Here is a 21,402-nt window from a genome sequence, read left to right as displayed (position 1 = left end):
TTTACCTTGTTAGAGGTAGCCTAGTTGAAGGACTTAGGATCATCAATTAAGATGTCACCTGGTTAAGGGATTTTACAAAGGGACCTGTTAAATTCCACCTAGTTAAGGGATTTGAGTTGCAATGGTCAGAAAGAAACAGGAAGTTAATCTGCTAGAGTAGCTACTGATAGCTTGATCAGATCACAACGAAAATCATACTCTATCTGCATCAGATGTGTCTGCTCTGTACAACATCGGTTTTCTTCTTATACCCTTGGCTTTGTACTCTGTCAGTCCTCTGCTCATACACTCGACTCTACACTCTGTCGGTCTACTTCACACACACTCTGCTTTGCTAAATCATTTAGCACTTCCTCTCTCTTTAGTCTACACTTTGGATCACCTCTCACAAGATCTACTCTTTGCAAATTTTTTGATCAAGAAGTTTTGAATGAACTCAAAAATACTTTATACACTCTCTGTCATCACCTTCAGGTGTTTCCTTAATCAATGCAATCACAGATTTTGTTGGATTTTAAATTCAAAATCTCGCACTCTTTCTCTGCATGCCCTACAACAATTCCACCAGCTACTCAACCAAATTTGCCACCGCATCCCCCAAAAATAGTGACTTCTAGTTGAGTCCAGTCTTTTAAATGTGAACCATAGAATAAACAAGTAATCATGGCCTAATTGCATGATGACTGAAGACTTCACCAACATTTAGTTTGGTGTAGACACAAACTCACCAACTCACCTTTTTCCATCACAAGTGTGTAACCAATCACTACTCTGAGATTTATGGTGATCACCTATCTTCCTTTTTCTTCACCGATCTACCGGTATACCACTGCACTCTTTATTAATAGTTCATTCTTTGATGCCGGTTTGCAGTGATTCCATCAAGCCTCTTCTCCTATTTGCCAATGATGTTTCAGTTTGCATACAACCTCAAGCCCTCTTGCCTAAATCACCTTCTGTGACTTCACCATCATCAAAATGACCAACCTGAAGATTTGACCTCAACACTGATCTTCTTTAGTGATAGACCAGTTAGCTTATTCTATCTTCCCTTGAGCTAATTGAACCTTGATCATCTATCTCTTATGTTGCTTCCACGTTTGATTACAAGTCACCACCTTTGCTCCTAAGATACACCACTCCACCAGTACCACTCCACTGGTCAATGTTAGACATCAATGACAAATCTCAGCTAATATACCAGTTCTCTGGATTAACCAGTTTTGTCAATGCCAAAACAATCTCCCCCTTTGGCATTGATGGCAACACTTCAGAATCTGTCTTATCAGCTACTCCTGCATTTGATGGTAACACTTCAAAATATGTCTTATCAGTTGCTCGTGCATGTACTTTCTTCATCATTTTTTTTATAATTCTGTATAAGTCAATACTTCTGCTCTAAGTAATGAATATCTCCCCCTAACACTAGAAATACTTCAGTTCAACAACTTCAGCTCAACACTACTTACCAATACTCAAACACTATAATCAGATCTCCCTCTTTGACAACATTGCCAAAGATGTATTTTAGTACATTTACAAGACTGCTCCCCCTAATCGGAGCTGTCCACACTTATCTATCTAGTCTTAGATATTTTTCACAAAGAAATCATACCAGATTGAGGTAGAGCCCTTTTTTTTTTACTTTAATGTAGGTAGGGGTACCACCCCTAGCTTACCTCCGAGGTATTCAAAGGTGTCCTTTTGTAGTGTCTTGGTTAAGCTATCAACCACCTAGTCTTTTGTTGGTATATACTCCAACCTCACTTCCTTGTCTTGAAATTGCTCCTTGTGGTAGTGGCATTTGATAGCTATATGCTTTGTCTTGGAATGCATCACCAGATTCTTGGATATGTCGATAGAATTGGTATTGTCATAGTGAATCACCACATGTTCAGTCACCTTTTCTTGGATACCTTCTAATAATTGCTTGATCCATACTATCTATGTACAGTTGATTGCAACAGCCACATACTCAGTCTCAGCTATGGATTGAGAGATGCAATTTTGGTTCTCTGGATTAACCAGTTTTTTCAATGCCAACAAAATGATGGTTCATGTTCTATTCCTATTAGAGATCTTATTTTTTATTATATTGATGAAAAAATGGACAAAAATTATGTTCATGCTAACAATGTTGATGCTAACGATTCCAATGATGAATACGAACTTGTTGATGTTGACAATAATTTATCTAAATAATTTTCAAAAGCATTAATCCTAGCTCCTAGTAATAGACAAAATGACTCATCGTTAGAGCATTGTTTGGAACCTGTGGTAGCTTCATCTACCATGCTCGAATTTTCTCCTCTTGCATATTTTCCACCTTCCCAAAACAATTTCCAACAAGATTGGGAGGCAGATGACTTGCTTGGTTAGCTTCATTCGTGCTATAGACTCTCTCTCTCTCTCTCTCTCTCTCTCTCTCTCTCTCTCTCTCTCTCTCTCTCTCTCTCTCTCTCTCTCTCTCTCTCTCTCTCTCTCTCTCTCTCTCTCTCTCTCTCTCTCTCTCTCTCTCTCTCTCTCTCTCTCTCTCTCTCTCTCTCTCTCTCTCTCTCTCTCTCTCTCTCTCTTTCTTATTTGTAACCTTCCTCTATTTTTTTCTCAATTCTTATATTTGTTGTCCTCTACTTGAGGATGATGCAAATCATTGAGATCTTTTTTGGCCTCTTCCATGTTGACTCAAAATACACATGTTCTTTTCTTCCATTGTGGTTCTACTTTCTTTGGGGGATGAGGTCAATTAAATGAAAATATGATTCATGATGTACATTATTTATCATAAGAGCATACTAACCCCAAAATTAAGTAGAACCCTTATGTGTTTTGTGTTTTGTGATCGTTATCCTTTGATTTATCCTTTCTTGGGAGTATATCATTGTGGTAACATTCTTGTCTTTTGGATGGATGCTAACTTAAAGGAATTTCTATAGTTGTGGAATATGAAATTGTTTTAATGTGGGGAATATAGTCCTCTCAATATTTCGCTCTTTGCATATTTTGATACTCAAGTTAGTTTGCAAACTTAGCATTTGGCTTTGTAATTTTGTAATTTTTCTTTTCATGACTCATAGTAAGCAAAACTTACTAGGCTAGTGGTCATTATTCTCTCTCTTTTTCCCTTATGATGTCCCTTCTATCTTGATGTTTAATTAGTAAGATCCTAAAGATCATTGGGTTCTTAGTATGTCTTACCTCTTTCATTTCTTGATGATAGTTTTCAATGCAAACTTTTGTACTTTACCGAGAGTATGCTTAGTATCATAATCTTGCTCAAGTGGGGGATAAATGTAGTATCCTAAATTGTAATTCCTTATAATTTTGTCCTCATTTAGGACCTCACCTTGGTGTTTGTGTCTCACATCCTGATCAGAGCCCTGATTCTACTCACACCTTGCAAATATCTCATTTTTTTCATCTCTCCTCTTTTTCTTGGTTTACAATTGGTCAAGACTAGGGCACTGGCACCCTGGTCCTTAGGGAACAAAGTTCCCACCACTCTGGTCCTCCCAATCAGGGTCCATTTTGGGGCCCCTTAATGGTAACATCATTTTGATAGGGACCTAGGTCTTGTGTCAGCTTATGTTGGAAAATTAAGTTGTTTTTCATTGAGAATTCCTACAAGTAAAATGTAAAAGGAAATTAACTTTACCAATTAAATATTAATTCCTAATAGTGGAGGACTATACTCTTGGAAATTCTCTTTGACATGTTCTAAATCATGAGTTTGTATTTAATAGACTGCATTTTTTTTTTCTTTTTTCCACTTGTAATTCATCTCAATTATGACATTTCATTTCCTAAGAACTTCATTGTGAGTAATTGAAAATTGTGTATGTGTATCTATATCATACTTGACCATTTTCTTTCTATAAGGTAAGGAGAGAGGGAGGAAGGTGAAGGAAGATAAACATACATAGAGTGAGAGAAAGCTAATTTCTATAGATGGCAAAAAAGTCCAATTGGTTGAGGTTCAAGAATAAATATACATTTTATATAAATTGAAGGTAAAAACACACTAAAAAATGAATCTTTAGAAAAATCATGAAATGCCTAAAATAGTAGGTTGGAAAGATAATGCAACTTCAGGAAGTAAGACTAAGATATAATTGTTAAATTATTTTCCATATTTATCTATAAATTCAACCTTGGCCCCAAAACTAACTTCCTTTATCTTCATTAATTGATCATAAGAAAACCACCCAAGATGTCACATGAAAAGGGATTTTTGAGGCTCCTCTCCTGCCATAGCATTAATCTCCTAAATTCAACATTTAAGCTAATTTCTTGAAATATAGGTTTTGGGACTGAATGGATATTTGAATCTATACCATCATTATAAGAGACAACATTTTCATGTTTCTACATATTTATAAAGCCATCTAATTTGCAAATAAAATATTCTAGTAATACTAACCTACCAAATCAATTCCTACCGAGAACTAGAAATTAGAACAACTATCTGGCATATATCATTTGAGTTGAAATAAGGAAGAGGGAGAGGATGATAAAAAATGACTATGAAAAGATGCTTAAAATCCCTACCTACAATGTTCTTTTGATCATGTAGTCATAGAAAAACTCATAGGTTTTTTTTTCCAAATACCCATTTTTGTTGATCCCATTCTTTCTTTCTATTAATTCACACTTTTCCAACTTCTCCAACAAGGTTTCTATAGAGAAAAATGAACAATTCTTGGCCTTATTTATCATTGAATCCTTTTCTCAAACAAACCAAAGAGCTAAAGACAACTAATTAGAAAGGTACATTATAGGTCTATGTTAATGAATTTTAATTTATCCTATTAGATCCCAGTATAGTAGTTGCAATTGGTGTTGTATGTACTTAATTAATTAAATAAGATGGGTAATGTGCTTAAAAAACAAACAAAGGGGGCTAGAGGTAAATTTTGATGTTTATCTATGTCTAGAAATCTTATTTTACCCTTTTCCTTAAGGAGGAATCTATTATAGATGGTAGTACATGTTTTCTTCTAGAAGTCCTCTTATGCTAAATTAGATTAAATAAGCACATGAAGGTTAACTCCCCATTATCATTATCTAGCCCAAATTAAGGTTGGATGAAATAGAAACATTACAATTGAACAAATAACTCCATGCTTGTGTTTATGACGATGAAACAACAAAGGAGATACAAGTTCCATAAACTTGTTCAATTTGACAAAGGGTGGAGTAAAATCATTTATATTAAATGATGAGAATCTCCATGATTTTCATCATGCTTTTGCTTTGAATAAAAATAAACAATGTGCAAGACAAATGTTAACAATTAATAGATGGCTATCTCTCAACATAGGTTAAAAAGACAAACATTGTCTACCTCTTTCTTCATCGTGTTTGACCATGCAAGAATATACAAGTACCCCCATTTGAGTAGGCAAAGATATAGTCGTGCCTCGATTTTATCCTTGGAAGGAAACCTACAAAGTCCATATAGATGATATCACATGGCCTCATATGCAGAAACAATATTTGATACAACCCAAAATTCTTATTCTTACCTTTCTCACACTACATCATTTGTAGCTACTAACAAACTTAGCAACATTCATTTCAATATAAGGCCAATGACTCAAGGATGTCATTTGTGTGAACCATTATCTCCTTGACCACAAGATAGTGTTTACACTTTCCCATTGATGAAGATAGTGCATAGATCTCCCTATCATGTGTGCTATAACTTATGGAAACTCCTTTAAATGTATTTGAAGGATAGGAAATGAGCTTATCTCCTTGCAATAATATCACTACAATAGCATAGCTGCTTGCATCAATATAAATCTCAAAAGTTTGTAAATTTTGAAAGTGTTATAAATAGTACATTACTAATTTTATGCTTGAGGTAGTCAAAATAATGCTATCTTGTTGTACTTTAATTAAAGTAATTCTTACAACTAAAGATAACATGTAATGACTCATAAAAATGTGATAAAGAACTCTCAAACTTATTGAGGTAGTGGGCTGCTCCAAAGAAGCACCTAGTTTTGGATATGCATGTAGGCTATGGCCAATTCATGATTGCCTCTATTCTTGAATGGTCAATATTTCCTTTTCAAAATTTCAAATAATTCCTAATGTACACAAGAGAATTCTTTGCAAAATAATAGTTCTGTCATTCCTAGTCATAGATGGACACATTGTTCATAGGTTTTACTAAATACTAAGATATTGTTAAGTAAACAATCACATATGAATCTATAAGAGGCCTTAATACCTCATTCATTAGGCACATGAAAGTTGTAATGAGCATATTTTACTAAAAACAATATGAGCAAGGTAAACAAATTTGTTTTTCCACATGGGAAAATAGGATCATAATTAAGAAGCAGTGTAGACTAATAAACCAATTATGATGTTGCAAGTGGCAACAATCACACACAATGAGCTACATACACATAATATGTAGATGAATTTTTAGTATGGAGATGTTTTCATCAATCCTCCAAGGTATTTAACAAAATATTTTGTGCAACTAAATAAACAAGTATTAATGAAGAGATCCATTTATAAATATACTAGTCGAGTTTAGAATATCTCCTTTCAAATTAAATTCAAACATATATGAAATTTAATCCAAATCCTTATCTCAAAATATCTTTCAAATTACCTCTTTAAAAACAGGCGAGTTACTACCTTTTATTTGCTATCATTGAGCACCCCTATCTAATAATTATTAAAAAATGGTTTTTTAATTTTGAGACTTTACTCTATATTAACATGTCAACAAACATTTTTTTATAATTTGTAAACAACTATAGTATAAAATTGTTAAGTTGTAAACCAAAACAAATAAATGACTAAAAGCATGAAGCAAAATTCATAAAAAATTGATAGCTTTAACATAAATCAACCTAAAATCAAGATTGTATCTAAAAAATTTATACAAAAAAAAATATATATTATATATTATATTGTAAATTAATTTATAATTTTTTTTAAGTATATATCAAATTATACTCTAACATATTAACTTATATATAATTTTCTATTGATGTAGTCCTTACACCTCCTTCTGATACAAGTGCTAGTAACCAGACACACAACCAACTTAGGTACTCAAACAAGCGGATTTGAAAAAACTGTAAATAACTATTGATAGACGTTGCAATGCTTAGATAGCCTAGAGATACTAGGCTTATGCATTTCCCTCCTAAAATCTTCTTTCATTTTACACCCTTTCTTGCCAGGTGAAACTTATACATCTCGTTCACAAAATCTTTTAATTTCATGGTGGAAGATCCTCCCTCTGCAACAGCTTTTTTGGCCAAGTCCTTCAACTTCTCTGCATCTTTTTTCATCTCTTTACCCTCGCCTTTACCTATCACAAGTCTTACACCCTCCTCCACTCATTGCTTCTCTGGAATTCCATCTCTATGCTCGCACACTTGAATTCTGATCCCCAATTTGACTACCAGTTTTGAATTGAAGTGTTGGTCTACATACATGGGCCATGTAATCAACGGGACTCCAAGACTTACACTTTCAAGCATAGAATTCCACCCGTAGTGGCTCATGAAAGCACCCATAGATGGATGTGAGAGAATAAGAAGCTGCAGTGCCCAAGCCATCTATTCTTCGTGTGCTCATGGAAGCCCTCGGGAAGACAAGTGCGAGACAGATCTAGTGGTGTGTCAGATAAGAGCAGTTCTATCTTTGGGGACACTTTGATAGCCCAAATGAAGGGCTGCTCCCTGCTTTCCAGACCACACACTAACACCTTGCTTTGCTCTTCGGATAAAAAGGTTTGACTTCCAAAGGATATATACACAACTAAGCTTGGGTTCTGAGATTCCAACCATTGTAGCAACTGCTCTTCACCAATGTCTGCCATTTTTCCCCAAGAGGCCCTACCAGAAGAACTTGGTGGGAGCGCGGGCCCTACGGACCACACCTTCCCTATTTGTTTCCTCAAGTGTTGGAGATATTCAAGCTCTAACTGCTCAAATGTATTGATCAACATTCCACAACTTTCATTGAGCGACTGTAAACGTCCTAAAAACTGGAGCATGATGGGGTCGAACAAATTGGGGTCTATCTCATGTTTGTGAAATTTGAGAGGAGCGGGCAGATCCAAGCTCAGAACTATACTCTCTCCCCCTTCTTCAAATGCATTGTGCGATGCAGACAGCCATGCAGAACGCATGACACTCAGTCCAAATGCACAGTAAGTATTGAATACCACTCTGGGTATATTATGCTTTTGGATTACCTCCATATTCCATCCCAATAGCCAGTTCAATAATAAGACCGCACTGCTCAGTGGATAATTGTTCAAAGCTCTCTATTCCAACCGCTAAGCCTTCCATAGTAGGCGTAGGAAGGGCTGGGAGGCAAATGTCCAGACCTGAGGAAATAGCTTGTGCCAATTGGTATTATAGGCAAGGTAAGTTAGCAGCTGTGGTGACACAACTTACAGTGAGACCATGTGATGCAAGTAGCTTAGCAAAATCAAGTAAAGGGATAGCATGACCGAGAGTTGGGAATGGCACCACCACAACATGGGGTTTTCCACAACTATTATTCATTATGAATCAAATTAGTAGATTTAAGGAAGCGGCAAGATGACATTATTATATTGAATGCAGCAAAGAAAAGGCAATGACGGGCTAACACGGGACTGCTAATATGAATATAGCTAATTGACAATTCATTTCTACATAGAGAGAGAGGTCAGACACTGTAAGTGTGTAGATAATAGTGTTTGCATGTAAAGTGTTAGAGATCAGACATCCACCCATCTGCAATTTCTTAATGAAAAAGCCTACCAGAGTTTACACGAGTTATCTTGTTTGACGCTACCCTGACGTAAATTATGACGTACACCATATAAATCTTCTAATTTTTTAAGTTTCCAGTTTTTTTTGCCCCCAAGTGGAATCACTTTTGACATATAACAATAGGTGGGAAATTTATCACTAGCATATCTATTTTAATATATCAAAAAAAATTAATGCTATTTTGCAAAAGGTCTATTATTGTATTTTTCAATTAATTGTAAGGCATAGTAGCAAGCAAGCAATAATAGCTCTAAGAAGTTGTCTAATCCAATTCATGAAATTTTTGAGTAGGGTTAGATTTTCACCAAAGGTTCTTAAATTGAAAAAATATAATGATAATAAATGATGATTTTGTTGAGTTTAAATAGACATATCGTCAAAATTGGAAATTGATATATAAAGTTGCGACTATTGTTTTCAAGATGGAAACTTTCTTAAATTGAAAATAGAAAGTTGCAACTATTTAAATTCATTTTTTTTTTTAAATATAGAAAGTTGCAAATTTTCATTCATCCATTAATTTTTATTTTAAAAAAATAGCAAAGATGTATTAAATTGCAACTATTAAAAAATAGAAATTTGCAACTGTTATAATTATCCATTTATTTTTATTTTTGAAAATTAGAAAGATATACAAAGTTGCAACTAGTTAAATCATTCCCAGTTGCAACTATTTAAATCAATCACTTTCTATTTTCTTTTTCTTTCACGGATGTGCTCGGGTCCTATTATGCTACCATTGTAGAATTAGGCATCTCAACATAATAAAAAATGATAACATGTTATAATACAATCTACTGTGATTAGGTCGATTATTATGTATAACTTAATTTTTATTTTTTTTAAAGTTCAGTAGTAGTGTTTGCATTTAGAAGCAATAGAGGAAAAAATTATAACATTTTATAATACCATCTATTGTGAGAGCTCATAAAATAAATTGGTAGGTTCATACTCATTTAGTCTCATATGTAAATCTTGTGTGGTCAAGGGGATAAGAGTAATTCATTTTGGTAGCGTGTTCATAAACATTGTTGTAGTGTCACTCTATTGTTTCTTCAAAGATAGAATTGATCATAGTTAAGCTAGATATCCAAAATAATAAAGATAAAGATAAAAGTTTACTTGAACTAGTTTATAGTTCAATGTTTACAATCTTGCATTGCAAGTCACAATTGTGATGAGGCTTTCAATGAAGAAGTTTGAGCGGTTCATTGAAGATGGCACAACTAGGGTCTTTCTTTCAGAGCTCTCCCATGGGTACACCTCGTCCAAGTTCAAAGTGGAAATATCTCAAATTTGTCAATGCTTTGGAAGCATTTATGCACAAAATTAATGAAGGCAAGCAGGTGGAAAGAGAATAGCAGGGCCAACAACTAGTTCTAGCAAGTGTAGTTAATTGGAACAATAGCATCATGTGGATGGAAGGCCCCTTGGGGTGGACTACTCGGGTTGACAAATAATCATTGGACAGTGTCAATTGTGTCATGCACTAATATTTTTTGTATGGTTAAGCAATATATGATCAATCAATGTATGAGTCATATGTATATGATCAAGGGTAGTCAGAGTCAATGTAGGTCTATATAATTTTGATAGAAAATTGGTTACTATTTCTTGATCTTTTTAGCTAATACAGTGATAGTTGTTTAATTGATACAATGATTATAGTCTATTGATGCACAAATTTTTCTATCTATTTCTAATATATAAAAAAAAGAATATCTGAACCAAGTTAAGATAAGTTATCTACTAGATTCTATATTACTTTTTTAATTAAAAGTAGGTAGTATATTAATATATAATTTTATTTTATTTAGGGCTTTTTTCATCACATTATTAAATAATAAAAATAAGTGATGTGTATGAGCCATCATAAAATTGATAAGGTTTCCTGGATAAAGTCATTCTAAATGAACAAAAAAACTCACATTTAATATTGTATCTTATTTGTTTGGGGTTCTCCTTTATTTTTTGTGCACCTTGTAGGGGTGATTAGTGTTTATTATTGATTGACTAGAAAATTAGTATATGGAGTTACATGTGGAGTGAGTAATGTATATGACTTCTTAATTTGTAAGGTAATATATATGTAACAAAATTAATGTAATAGCATAAAGTTTTAATGAAAATTAATTAATTGTAATTTTTATTCATTTCTATTCTTTATTGAAAATAAAAAAGGTAAGAGAATTAAGTTAATAATGCTTTTAATAATTAAAAAGGGCGAAAATTGTCATATAGGTTTAAATAATAAGATATCGATTTCTTCTTTAGATAGAAATAATATATTTGTATGAACATTTAATTTAATTAATATTATATGTCTTCTCTCCTGTAGTCTTGGATTCCTGTGAAGGAGCTAGTGAGGCTAGCCAGTCGTCCCCACTTCTTCCTGTTGACCCCTTGGATAGTGCTGCCCCACTTGGTGGTGTTGGAGCTTCTATTTCTGGTTCTATTCATGTTGTTTCTTTGCCTGGTGGGACCTTCTATGCTTATGAGAAGGAGGATACTGTTGGTTCTTTTTCTCAGAGTTTCATTGTTTTAGGTTTGGGTTCGTCTGATTGGACTGATGTGGCTGCCAAGGTTGAGGAGGGTTGGATTACTGTCAAGGGAAATAAATATAAAATTCCCACTCCCTCTTTTGACATGACTCTTCAATCTCACAAGAGTACCACTAAAGGTAAATCTTAAGGGACTCTCTGTGGATGTTCGGATTGTCACCCGATTGGGTTTTTGTTGGTTCTTTGGCTGCTATTTGTAATGTTCTATCTTTTGTAGCCTGTCTCTTCATGGTTTTTTGTTTTGATTCTAAACTTTTAGAATCTTCTTTGTAAAGTTTTTCGAGGCCCCTTCAAAACCTATTTTTGCCTCAACCGAAAACATGTGAAATTGATTTTGTCTTAGGGGAATGCTTTGGCAACTCTATTGATTATAAAAAGTCTTAGGATCTTGGTATGAGAGTCAAAACAAAGATTAATCATTGTCTTTATTAGTTCAATGGAAAACTAATTAGATTTAGAGTAACAACCATATAAAATAGTTAATCATGGTTTTTTTCTCTTTTTTTTCTAACAATGTTGAATTATAACTATGATTATAATAAAATAAATAATAACCAAATTTGTGAGGAATTAAGGTTGAAGAAAAACATGAGGTTTTGTAAAAAATCAATGTATTAATTTTAATAAAATAAATAATTTTAAGTATATTTTTAACTAGAAAGATTTTCTTTTGTCTAATATTATACAAGGTAAGATTAAGTGGCAAACAATCCATAAAACCTCTACTTGAGATGATTTTTGGAATCTGATATCAATTTCTATCTTGCTATTCACTTTACAAATCAAGGTAATTCAAGAGATGAGAACAATAAAAGTGAAATTGGTAATGCTTCTATTATAATTTTAATACATAATTTTGTACTTATATCTTGGTAAAATATCTTAAATGCAATAACATATCACCAAGTGGTATATTCTTGTGTTTGGATTGGCTTATGTCCTAATCCTATCCACCTATATTTTTACCCCTATTTTTATACATTCCACCATCATTTCCTCATTATTGCACTATCACATTTACTTTCATAAATTTATTATTTTCCTTGAAATTACCATTTTAATTCCAAGGTTTATTTTTTGTTCCACTCTAGATTGACCATGACCATAAAATTTAAACCATCAAATTTAAATTCAAACTTTCTTACCCCTTTCTATTACTTTTTATGATCCAACTTCATACAGGGTAGAGTGACATGTATCTATCTCATAGTATTTAAAGACATTCAATGCACAATTAATTCACATGCAACATTAAGAAGAAAATAATTAGAGCACACTCTAATTTCTAAATAGACAAAAGATTAGATCCATAATATTTGGATACATGCCATCTCTATGCTAGTGAATATTGTCTTTAATATTTTTTATAACCACTAATCTAACTTTCCAAAGGGGTCTGACCTAGGAGAACACATTCCTCTATTGAGTTAGCAAACTCTTCAAGGTGTCCATGTAGACACCACCTTAACACATTCAACTTTAGGAAATGTGAGTATGAGTAGCTCTATTGAACCACATTATGTTAGATCATTTCTATGTAGAAAAACTTAATTCTACATCTCAAATTGAGTTTGTGCTAGTGAAGATCGATCATGTGGTACTTTAGATTGAATCAAAGTAAATTCAAAAAAATGTGTTGCCTTTGACACATTCCTCAAATTAAGGGTATTAATTGATTCCATTTATTAAATTATTCTTTATTTTTAGATGAATCCCTTTTCTTATTTTGTGATTCACAACTTTATCCTTTTCTATAGTTTTTGATTCACATTGTGATCTTGCTTTCACCTACCCTACCCTCACCCTATATATACTTATCTATCTTTTTACTTCTATCTCTCTATCTTTATCTCTCCCTCTATATCTTCCTCTCTATCTGTCTATATCTTAAAATCTCTATCTCTCTATTTTTATCTCTCCCTCTGCCTCTCTCCATCACTCTATCAATTTATGTCCCTCTTCTTCTCCCCCTCTATCTTCATCTCTATTTGACAGGAACTTGTCAATGTTCATGAATAAATAAAAAATATCAATGGGATCTCCATAAGACTAACACAAAAAATCTGCCTACAAAAAATATCAATGGCATCTCCATAAGTTTAACACTAAAAGGGGGTCCATCAAAAATTTATTAAACACTCTACCACCTATCCTTATATGATGTAGATATGCTACATTTATTTTGCAATCATAATCATTCTCATTATTATTTCTTTCTAGCTAAACCTTTATGCGATACAAGTCCATTAAGATGATGTGGATATCTCAACAAATTAGAAGTTAAACAATTCACCTCTTAGTGTAATCCACTAGTCTTAATATAGTTGTTACCCTATTGCCACATAGTCACATTAAATCAATTGGATAAGATATGGTTGCTAATAATAAACCAACATAAAAATAAAGAAGAAATGAATGGAAAAGATGTAGACTTTTATCTTTTACACAAACATACAAATCAAAACACTATTAAAGTAAAGAAACTAAGATAGCTAGCATAGCATACAAAAAAATCATAGATCAAGTGATAATGTAGTTAGCCAAGTAGTTTCAAAGGTAGGCATAGCATACTTGAAAGATATAAATGGATATGTCAAATTTATAGTTAAGTAAATGCCAACTTTCATGTTAAAGATCCTTGTTTTAGTATCTATAAAAGTTCCTTTTGTACATTCCATACTTCTCATCTTAGTTCTACATCTATCAATTTTTTATAGAAAAAAAAAAGTTTAACTATTTTGATACTAATTGATTTGTAAACTATTACATATATTGTCACTAGAGTGTGGGTTTTTTCTATCAGTTTGCACATGAATTTCTCTTTTCTTTGGAAGGTATGCTCAAGCAAAGGTCTTAAGGATTCCATGTTGCTCACAATTTTTTTGAGGATTTTCAATGTATGTGTTGAGCCATCAAACAAAGCCATCATGACATTACATTTGCAAGATTACAAGCCTCTAATAATGTTTACAAAAGATATAATTTTTTAATATATTTAATTTAATTTTAATATTATTTTTCTCTTTTTAGTGAGCATGTTTTTCACCAAACATAAGGGCCTCTATTTGACACGTATATAATTTTTTTCAAGGCACTTTTAGAGAAGCATTTGATCATTCTATATTAATGTCTTTGTTTCAATAAAAACTATGTTTTTTATATTAAAAAAATGTAATATGAAATAAAATCACTCTAAATTTAATTAATTTGAATTAGAAAATTCAATGATTCTTTTTGAAAAATATGCATACACTGGATATTAGTGTTAGTGATCTACACTTAAAAAGAGTATGATTTTATCTTACTTTTAATCAAATCTATGCTATAAAATAAATGTCATTCATAAAAAATAGTATGAAGTATATAAAAAATAAATAGTTTTGAAAATGACACAAATAATTTTTAAATTAAAAAAAATTAGAACTGCATAAAAAAACTAAGAAGTTACTAATTCATATCGTCTTCAAATTTTCAATGGTTTGATTATTGTAAATGTGAGAAAATGAAATTTTAATTTTAAATGTTGCTTTTAATGTCTCACTTGTTTTAAAAAATGAAAAATATTATAATAAGATCATCCACATTAAATTCACATTTACCATCAATTAATATGCTATCTATAGATTTGAATAAAATCTTACAACCAATATGTGAGGTTTCATGATTATAAAAATGGATGGAAGAAATAAAAATAATTCTTTAGACATAATTTTTTTTTTTGTTAGATTTAAATTAAGATTTAGACAAAGATCATATATAAATAATGAAGATCCATAAAGATTGAATCTCCTAAAAGTCGTATACAAAAGAAATTATGTAGACATGTATACATAACGAACATATTAATATATACTAATTTAAAAAAAAGTTTATATGAACTTACGACATTGCCTTTGTGAAATTCCTATCTATCTATCTACACATAGTTTTGGAGAGGCTTATCTATTGCCTTCCCGAAATCTTCTTTCATTTTGCACCCTTTCTTGCCACGTGGAACCTATACATCTCATTCACAAAATCTTTTAAATTCGTGTTGGAAGATCCTCACTCTGCAACTGCTTTTCCTGCCATGTCCTTCAACTTCTCTGCATCTCTTTTCATCTCTTTCCCCTCGCCTTTACTCACCACAAGTCTTACACCCTCCTCCACTTGTCGCTTCTCTGGAATTCCATTTCTATGTTCGCAAACTTGTATTCCGATCCCTAGTCTGATTGCTAGTTTAGAATTGAAATGTTCATCTACACTCATGGGCCATGTGATCAACGGGACTCCAAGACTTACGCTTTCAATCATAGAATTCCACCCACAGTGGCTCATGAAAGCACCCACAGATAGATGCAAGAGAATAAGAAGCTGTGGTACCCAACCCCATATAACCAGACCTCTATCTTTGTTCGCTCATGGAAGCCCTCGGTAAGATAAGTGCGGGGCAGATCTACTGGTGTGTCAGATGATAGCGGCTCTATCTTTGGGGACACTTTGATAGCCCAAATGAAGGGCTGCCCGCTGGCTTCCAGACTGCACACCAAGGCCTTACTTTGTTCTTCTGATAGAAAGGTCTGGCTTCCAAAGGATATATACACAACTGAGCATGGATTCTGAGATTCGAGCCATTGAAGCAGCTCCTCTTCGTCAATATTCGCCATTTTTCCTCGGGGGGCTCTACCAGGAGAATTTGGTGGGAGCGCGGGCCCTACGGACCACACCTTCTTCCCTGTTCGGTTTCTCAAGTGTCGGAGATACTCAGGCTCCAGTTGCTCAAATGTATTGATCAGCATTCCACAACTTTCATTGAGTGACTGTAAACGTCCTAAGAACTGGAGCATGAAGGGGTCAAAAAAATTAGGGTCTATCTCATGGCTATTAAATTTAAGAGGAGCGGGGCAGATCCAAGCTCAGAACAATACTCTCTCCCCCTTCTTCAATTGCGTTGTGCAATGCAGACAGCCATGTAGAACGCATGACACTCAGTCCAAACGCACCGTAAGTATTGAATACCACTCTGGGTATATTGTGCTTTTGGATTACCTCCATATTCCATCCCAAAAGCATATCACGCATCACACAAACTGGAGCTTCCATCCCTTGTTGGTCCTCAAGCCAACGGTTAAAAGGGTGTTCAAGTTTAACGGCCAATTCAAAAATAAGACCGCACTGCTCAGTGGGTACTTGTTCGAAGCTCTCTATTCCCACCGCTAAGCCTTCCATAGCAGGCGTAGGAAGGACTAGAAGGTGAATGTCCAGACCTGAGGAAATAGCTTGTGCCAATTGGTATTCCAGATGAGGTAAGTTAGCAGCCGTGGTGACGCAGCTGACAGTGAGACCATGTGATGCAAGTAACTTAGCAAAGTCAAGTAATGGGATAGCGTGACCTAGGGCTGGGAATGGCACTGCTACAATGTGGGGTTTTCCAGAACTAGTATTTATTATGAATCGAATTAGCAGATTCAGGGAAGCGGCAAAATCACTATGAGATTTACACATTGTATTGAATGGAGAGATGTATGGGCAAAACCAAGATTAAGAAGCGGCTAATTGGCAATGACAGGCAAAGATTATGATTTTTAGTATGAATATAGCTATGTCACAATTGAGTTCTATTTATAGAAAGAGATCAGACACGCTGAGCGGATAGCTAGTAGCGTTTGCATGGAAAGTTTCATAGAACAATTGTCCATCTGCAATTTTTTAATGAAAAAGTCTATGGGAATTTGCAAGAGTTATCTTGTTTGACGCCGCCCTACGTAAGTTATAACGTACAACTTAACTCTTCACTAATTTTTTAAGTTTCCTGTTTTTGTTTTTCTTTTCCCCAATTGGAATGTGTATATTAAAAAAAATAAAAATAATTAGTTGAAGTAGTAGAAGATGAATGATTGGTATGAATGAAGGTTTTAATATAGCCGAAGGTGCACCTCTAAATTGTTGTCGCCATAGAATGACGTTTATCTGAATCGTGAGCAGTATTTATCTATCTAAATAAAACATTATATGATTTTCTGTCCAGGTCATTTGCCCAGCTTCCACGTCATAAGGTAATACTATTGTAGTTATTATTATTTTAATTTAGATTATGCTAAAAAGAAATTATTAAAGTTTAATATGTTTATTGTAAATAATAAAAAAAGTTGTTATGATATCATGTGTCGCAAAGAAAATAGCTTTAAAAAAGTCCATAACATATATACACTTAAATAACAATTTTAGTTATAATACTATCACTTATCAATATCATAAGTAACTTTTATTTATTTATTTTCAATATATTATATATTTTATGTTAAAAATTACTATTTTTTTAATATTTTATTTTTTAATTATTTTTATAATGTTATACATCATAATATTTTATATAAAATATATTATCAATTAGTATAGATATCTTAAATACATCTATCAAAAAATAATAACGAAATGTATCAATTGGATCTATTTTATTAGTACTTGTGGTTGGGCTAGCACTATCGCAATAATTTTTTCTTAATTTGTTACTATTCAATTGTTTCTCCACTAATAAAAGTTGTGTTTTTTTTAATTCCATTCTTTAAAAGTTAAGATGCATGATTTTTTAAGTTTCTAAATACAAGGAAATTATTTTTCTCGAATGTAGTTGGCTAAAAAATTATACATCTTATTGTTTGATTTCATGGATCCATTGCCTAAATGCAATTTTTTAGGCAATATTTTAGGTTAAAATGTTTACATGGTAAATAATATTTTCATTAAAAAATTATTTTCTCATTATTAATCTTTCCCTAATTTTTACTTTTTTTTATAAATTTTAGTTTAACAAGTTGTATGAAATTAAATTATTTTAAAAATAAAACAATCATCTCTTTAGTCAAATATGTCCTAAGATTTTTTTAAAAATTTTGAAAGGTTTTATATTATTAAATTTATTTATTTATTTTAAAATTATATAGACTATAATTATATATTAATATTAATATTAAATTAATTAAAAATACATATATAGCAAAAAAATATGATTGTAAAATCTATTTTATTATCTAAATAAATATCCTATTTTATATGTATCTAAATTATTGAATAGATTCATGAACACAAATAAATAGTTAAGTATATAGATAAGAAAAGACATGGGCACTATTTATTTAACTGCCTACTCAATTATGTTAGAATTCCTGAAATTTGAATCCCACATGCCCAATTGTCTTCTGCAAGAATACCTGTCACACATAAAAAGAGAATTGAACAACAAAGAATAATTGAAGACAATTAAAAATAATTGAATATATTGCTTTGAAATTGTTGGATTACAATGAAGGATATGACATCCTTATAAAGAAATCTAACTCTAAAAATAGAAACCCTAAATGGTGGAGCCTACAAGATAGATTGAGAGTTAAAATAAAATGCATGAATCAATCATGTATGCAAAAAAAACATAATAGACTAATTAATGCATGAAACTCTCGAAAATCTAAACATAGTTTGCTTTTCCTAGTTTGCATTATGCATGTAGATAAGTATTAATTAATTAATCATAATTAATTAATTAAATAAATAATAAATAAAAATAATTAATTACTAACTAAGGCATTGATTATTTAGCGAATTAACACAATTAAGTGAATAATTAATATATAAATTATTTATTCCAACAACTCCTTTGAATGCACAACTGGGAGAGAGACAAAGATATAGGAAAAAGCATGCAAAGATGTATGCAAGATGAGTCCCAGCCTAAAGCCTGTTGAGCTACCCATGAACAAACATGGAAGTTTCTAAGAAATGGAGCAAAGGAGAAAACCTAGTGGGAACAAAACTCCTCTCCAAAAGAGAAACATAAAATAAATTACAAAACCAATGTCTCAAGAGACTCCCTCAAGAACATATGTACTGCTAACCCCCCATGAGAGATTATCGAGGATCCAAATTCCCGCGAAAATGATAGAAACCTTGTGCTGATGTGGCTCCAATGTGGAGGAAACAAAGTCAATGGACAAAGTAGAGGAAAACCCTATATGTAAGGCAAGACTGGAAGGCCTAGATGTTGATAAAAAGAGAACACGTGATGATCCTAAAAAGGAAGCTCCAATGATGGTGGGATAATAGATGTGCTGAATCTGTCATCTGAGAGGGAATAGACATCCTCTGATATATCCTCAACAACAACGATAGTTATATATATTTATCTTTCTCCATTCTTTGTTTTCTTCTCTCAAACATCTTCCTCTCTCTCCCTCTTGCCCTCTTTCTCTTTCTGCCTTCATCTTTATCTCAAACTCTTTATATAATTTTATGTATATCTCTCTTTTTCTTCATCCCTCTTTGTTTCATTAGATTCCTTTAACTCAACTCTTTCTCCATATCTATCTATCTACATTTATTTTATCTATTTCCCTCTCTCTCTCTCTCACTCCATCTCTGCTACTCAATCTCTCTATATTTCTATTTATACCCCTCTCTCTCTCTATTTATTTCTCTATCTCTCTATATATCTCTTTTTCACCCTCTACCTATATCTCTCCTTCTCCCCTCCCCCTCTTTATACATTGAGCTATCTCTCTCTCACCCCAATTTTCCCTTATCTCCCTCTCTACCTATCTCTCTCCCTCTCTCCTCCTCTTTCCCCCCTCTCTTTCTATGTCTCCCCTCTCTCTTTATCTTTGTCTCTCCCCCTCCCTACCCCACTCCCTATCTCTACCTCTCTCCCTTTATCTTCCCATATATTTGAGCCATATCTCTCTTCCCTTTCTCATATATCTCTGTTATCCCTCTTTTTTTGTCCCTCTCGATCTTCTCCTATTTTTATCTCCCTCTCTCCATCTTTACTTGCCTATCTCTACTTCTCCTTGTTTGTTTTACTCTCAAATTCTCTCTTTGTTTCTTTCCCTCTCACCCTCTCTCTATATATCCTTATATCTCTCTTACTCTATCATCATCTATATCTCTCACTATCTATCCCTCTCCCTCTTCCTCCACATATCTCTATCTCTCTATGTCTCTTTATCTTTATCTCTTTACCTATTTATATCTCTCCATAAATTTATTTTCCTCATCATCTATCCCTCAATATTTCTCTCTCCTCTTCTATCTTTACACATGTACCCCTCTCTATCCATTTATCTCTCCTCCCTCCCTTTCCCTATCCTTTCTATACCTTTATATCTATATCTCTTTGCATATTCATTTATATCTCTCCATATTTCTTCTATTTCTCCCTCTATATATATCTTGTTATCTTCTATTTCTCCCTCTATATATATCTTTTTATCTCTTCCTCTCTCATTCTCTTCCTTCATCTCCCTCTATATATTTATCTCTTCCATCTCTATCTTTCCATCCTCCTCTCCTTATCTCTCACTCTCCTCTCAATATCCATCTCCTTCTCCATCTCCATCTCCATATATATCTCTATCCCCTATTTGCTATATCCTGACCCTCTCTCATTGTTTTTCTCTTTCCCCTATATCTTTCCTTTATATTCTTACCCATCAAAATTTTTGTCTCTCTATATTGTAAACATAACATGAGCATGTTGATAACGGGCTCTAATTATTGACCTTCCATGTCTTTTCAGCATAATCATTGCACACCAAGGTGCAATTGCTAGTGATATTTACGTTGAAGACATATCTTATATGAGATGAATTAGTTGACTCCAAAGATCGATGGTCTACATTTACAGATAGCTCTACAAGATGATTGCAACGGTCCTAACCATTCGACGATTTTCACGATTATCATGGTTGTAACCATTGGATCATTTTTGTGGGTTTTATTTTGGTCATTTATTTTTGTGCAATCACATCACATGATGGGTTGTTGATGTCATTATTGAGGATCTTGAAGGTGGATGCAAAAGCAATAAAAGTGGCACTGTGTTTCCTTCATAGTCTCTACACACCAAGTGCAACAGGATCGATTTTGAAAGATTGTGCATTCAAAAAAATTAGTGGGGAAGACACTAGTGATTGCTTCATGGAATCCAATAGGTGAAAAATCAATAGGAAAATGAAGGAATCATCAACACTATTTCTCTAAAAATATTAGCTATCTCATAAAGAGTGCATGCA

The 21,402-nt window shown here is 33.0% G+C and overlaps 2 protein-coding genes across 2 annotated transcripts; both read right to left on the bottom strand.

Moving 5' to 3' along the window:
• Nucleotides 1-7,531: 7,531 nt before the first annotated feature.
• Nucleotides 7,532-8,236, bottom strand: LOC131074878 (scopoletin glucosyltransferase-like). Its single transcript, XM_058011605.2, has one exon. The coding sequence runs from the start codon at nt 8,234-8,236 to the stop codon at nt 7,532-7,534; it is 705 nt and encodes a 234-aa protein (XP_057867588.2).
• Nucleotides 8,237-15,403: 7,167 nt separating this feature from the next.
• LOC131074877 (scopoletin glucosyltransferase-like) lies at nt 15,404-16,843 on the bottom strand. Its single transcript, XM_059211025.1, has 3 exons — nt 16,262-16,843; nt 15,897-16,176; nt 15,404-15,747 (listed from the first exon to the last, which is right to left on the bottom strand). The coding sequence occupies exons 1-3, from the start codon at nt 16,841-16,843 to the stop codon at nt 15,404-15,406; spliced, it is 1,206 nt and encodes a 401-aa protein (XP_059067008.1).
• Nucleotides 16,844-21,402: the final 4,559 nt, after the last annotated feature.

The sequence above is a fragment of the Cryptomeria japonica genome, chromosome 1 (assembly GCF_030272615.1).
Source record: "Cryptomeria japonica chromosome 1, Sugi_1.0, whole genome shotgun sequence".
In the NCBI taxonomy this organism is placed as follows: domain Eukaryota; kingdom Viridiplantae; phylum Streptophyta; class Pinopsida; order Cupressales; family Cupressaceae; genus Cryptomeria; species Cryptomeria japonica.
This window is presented reverse-complemented; position numbering and strand designations above follow the sequence as displayed.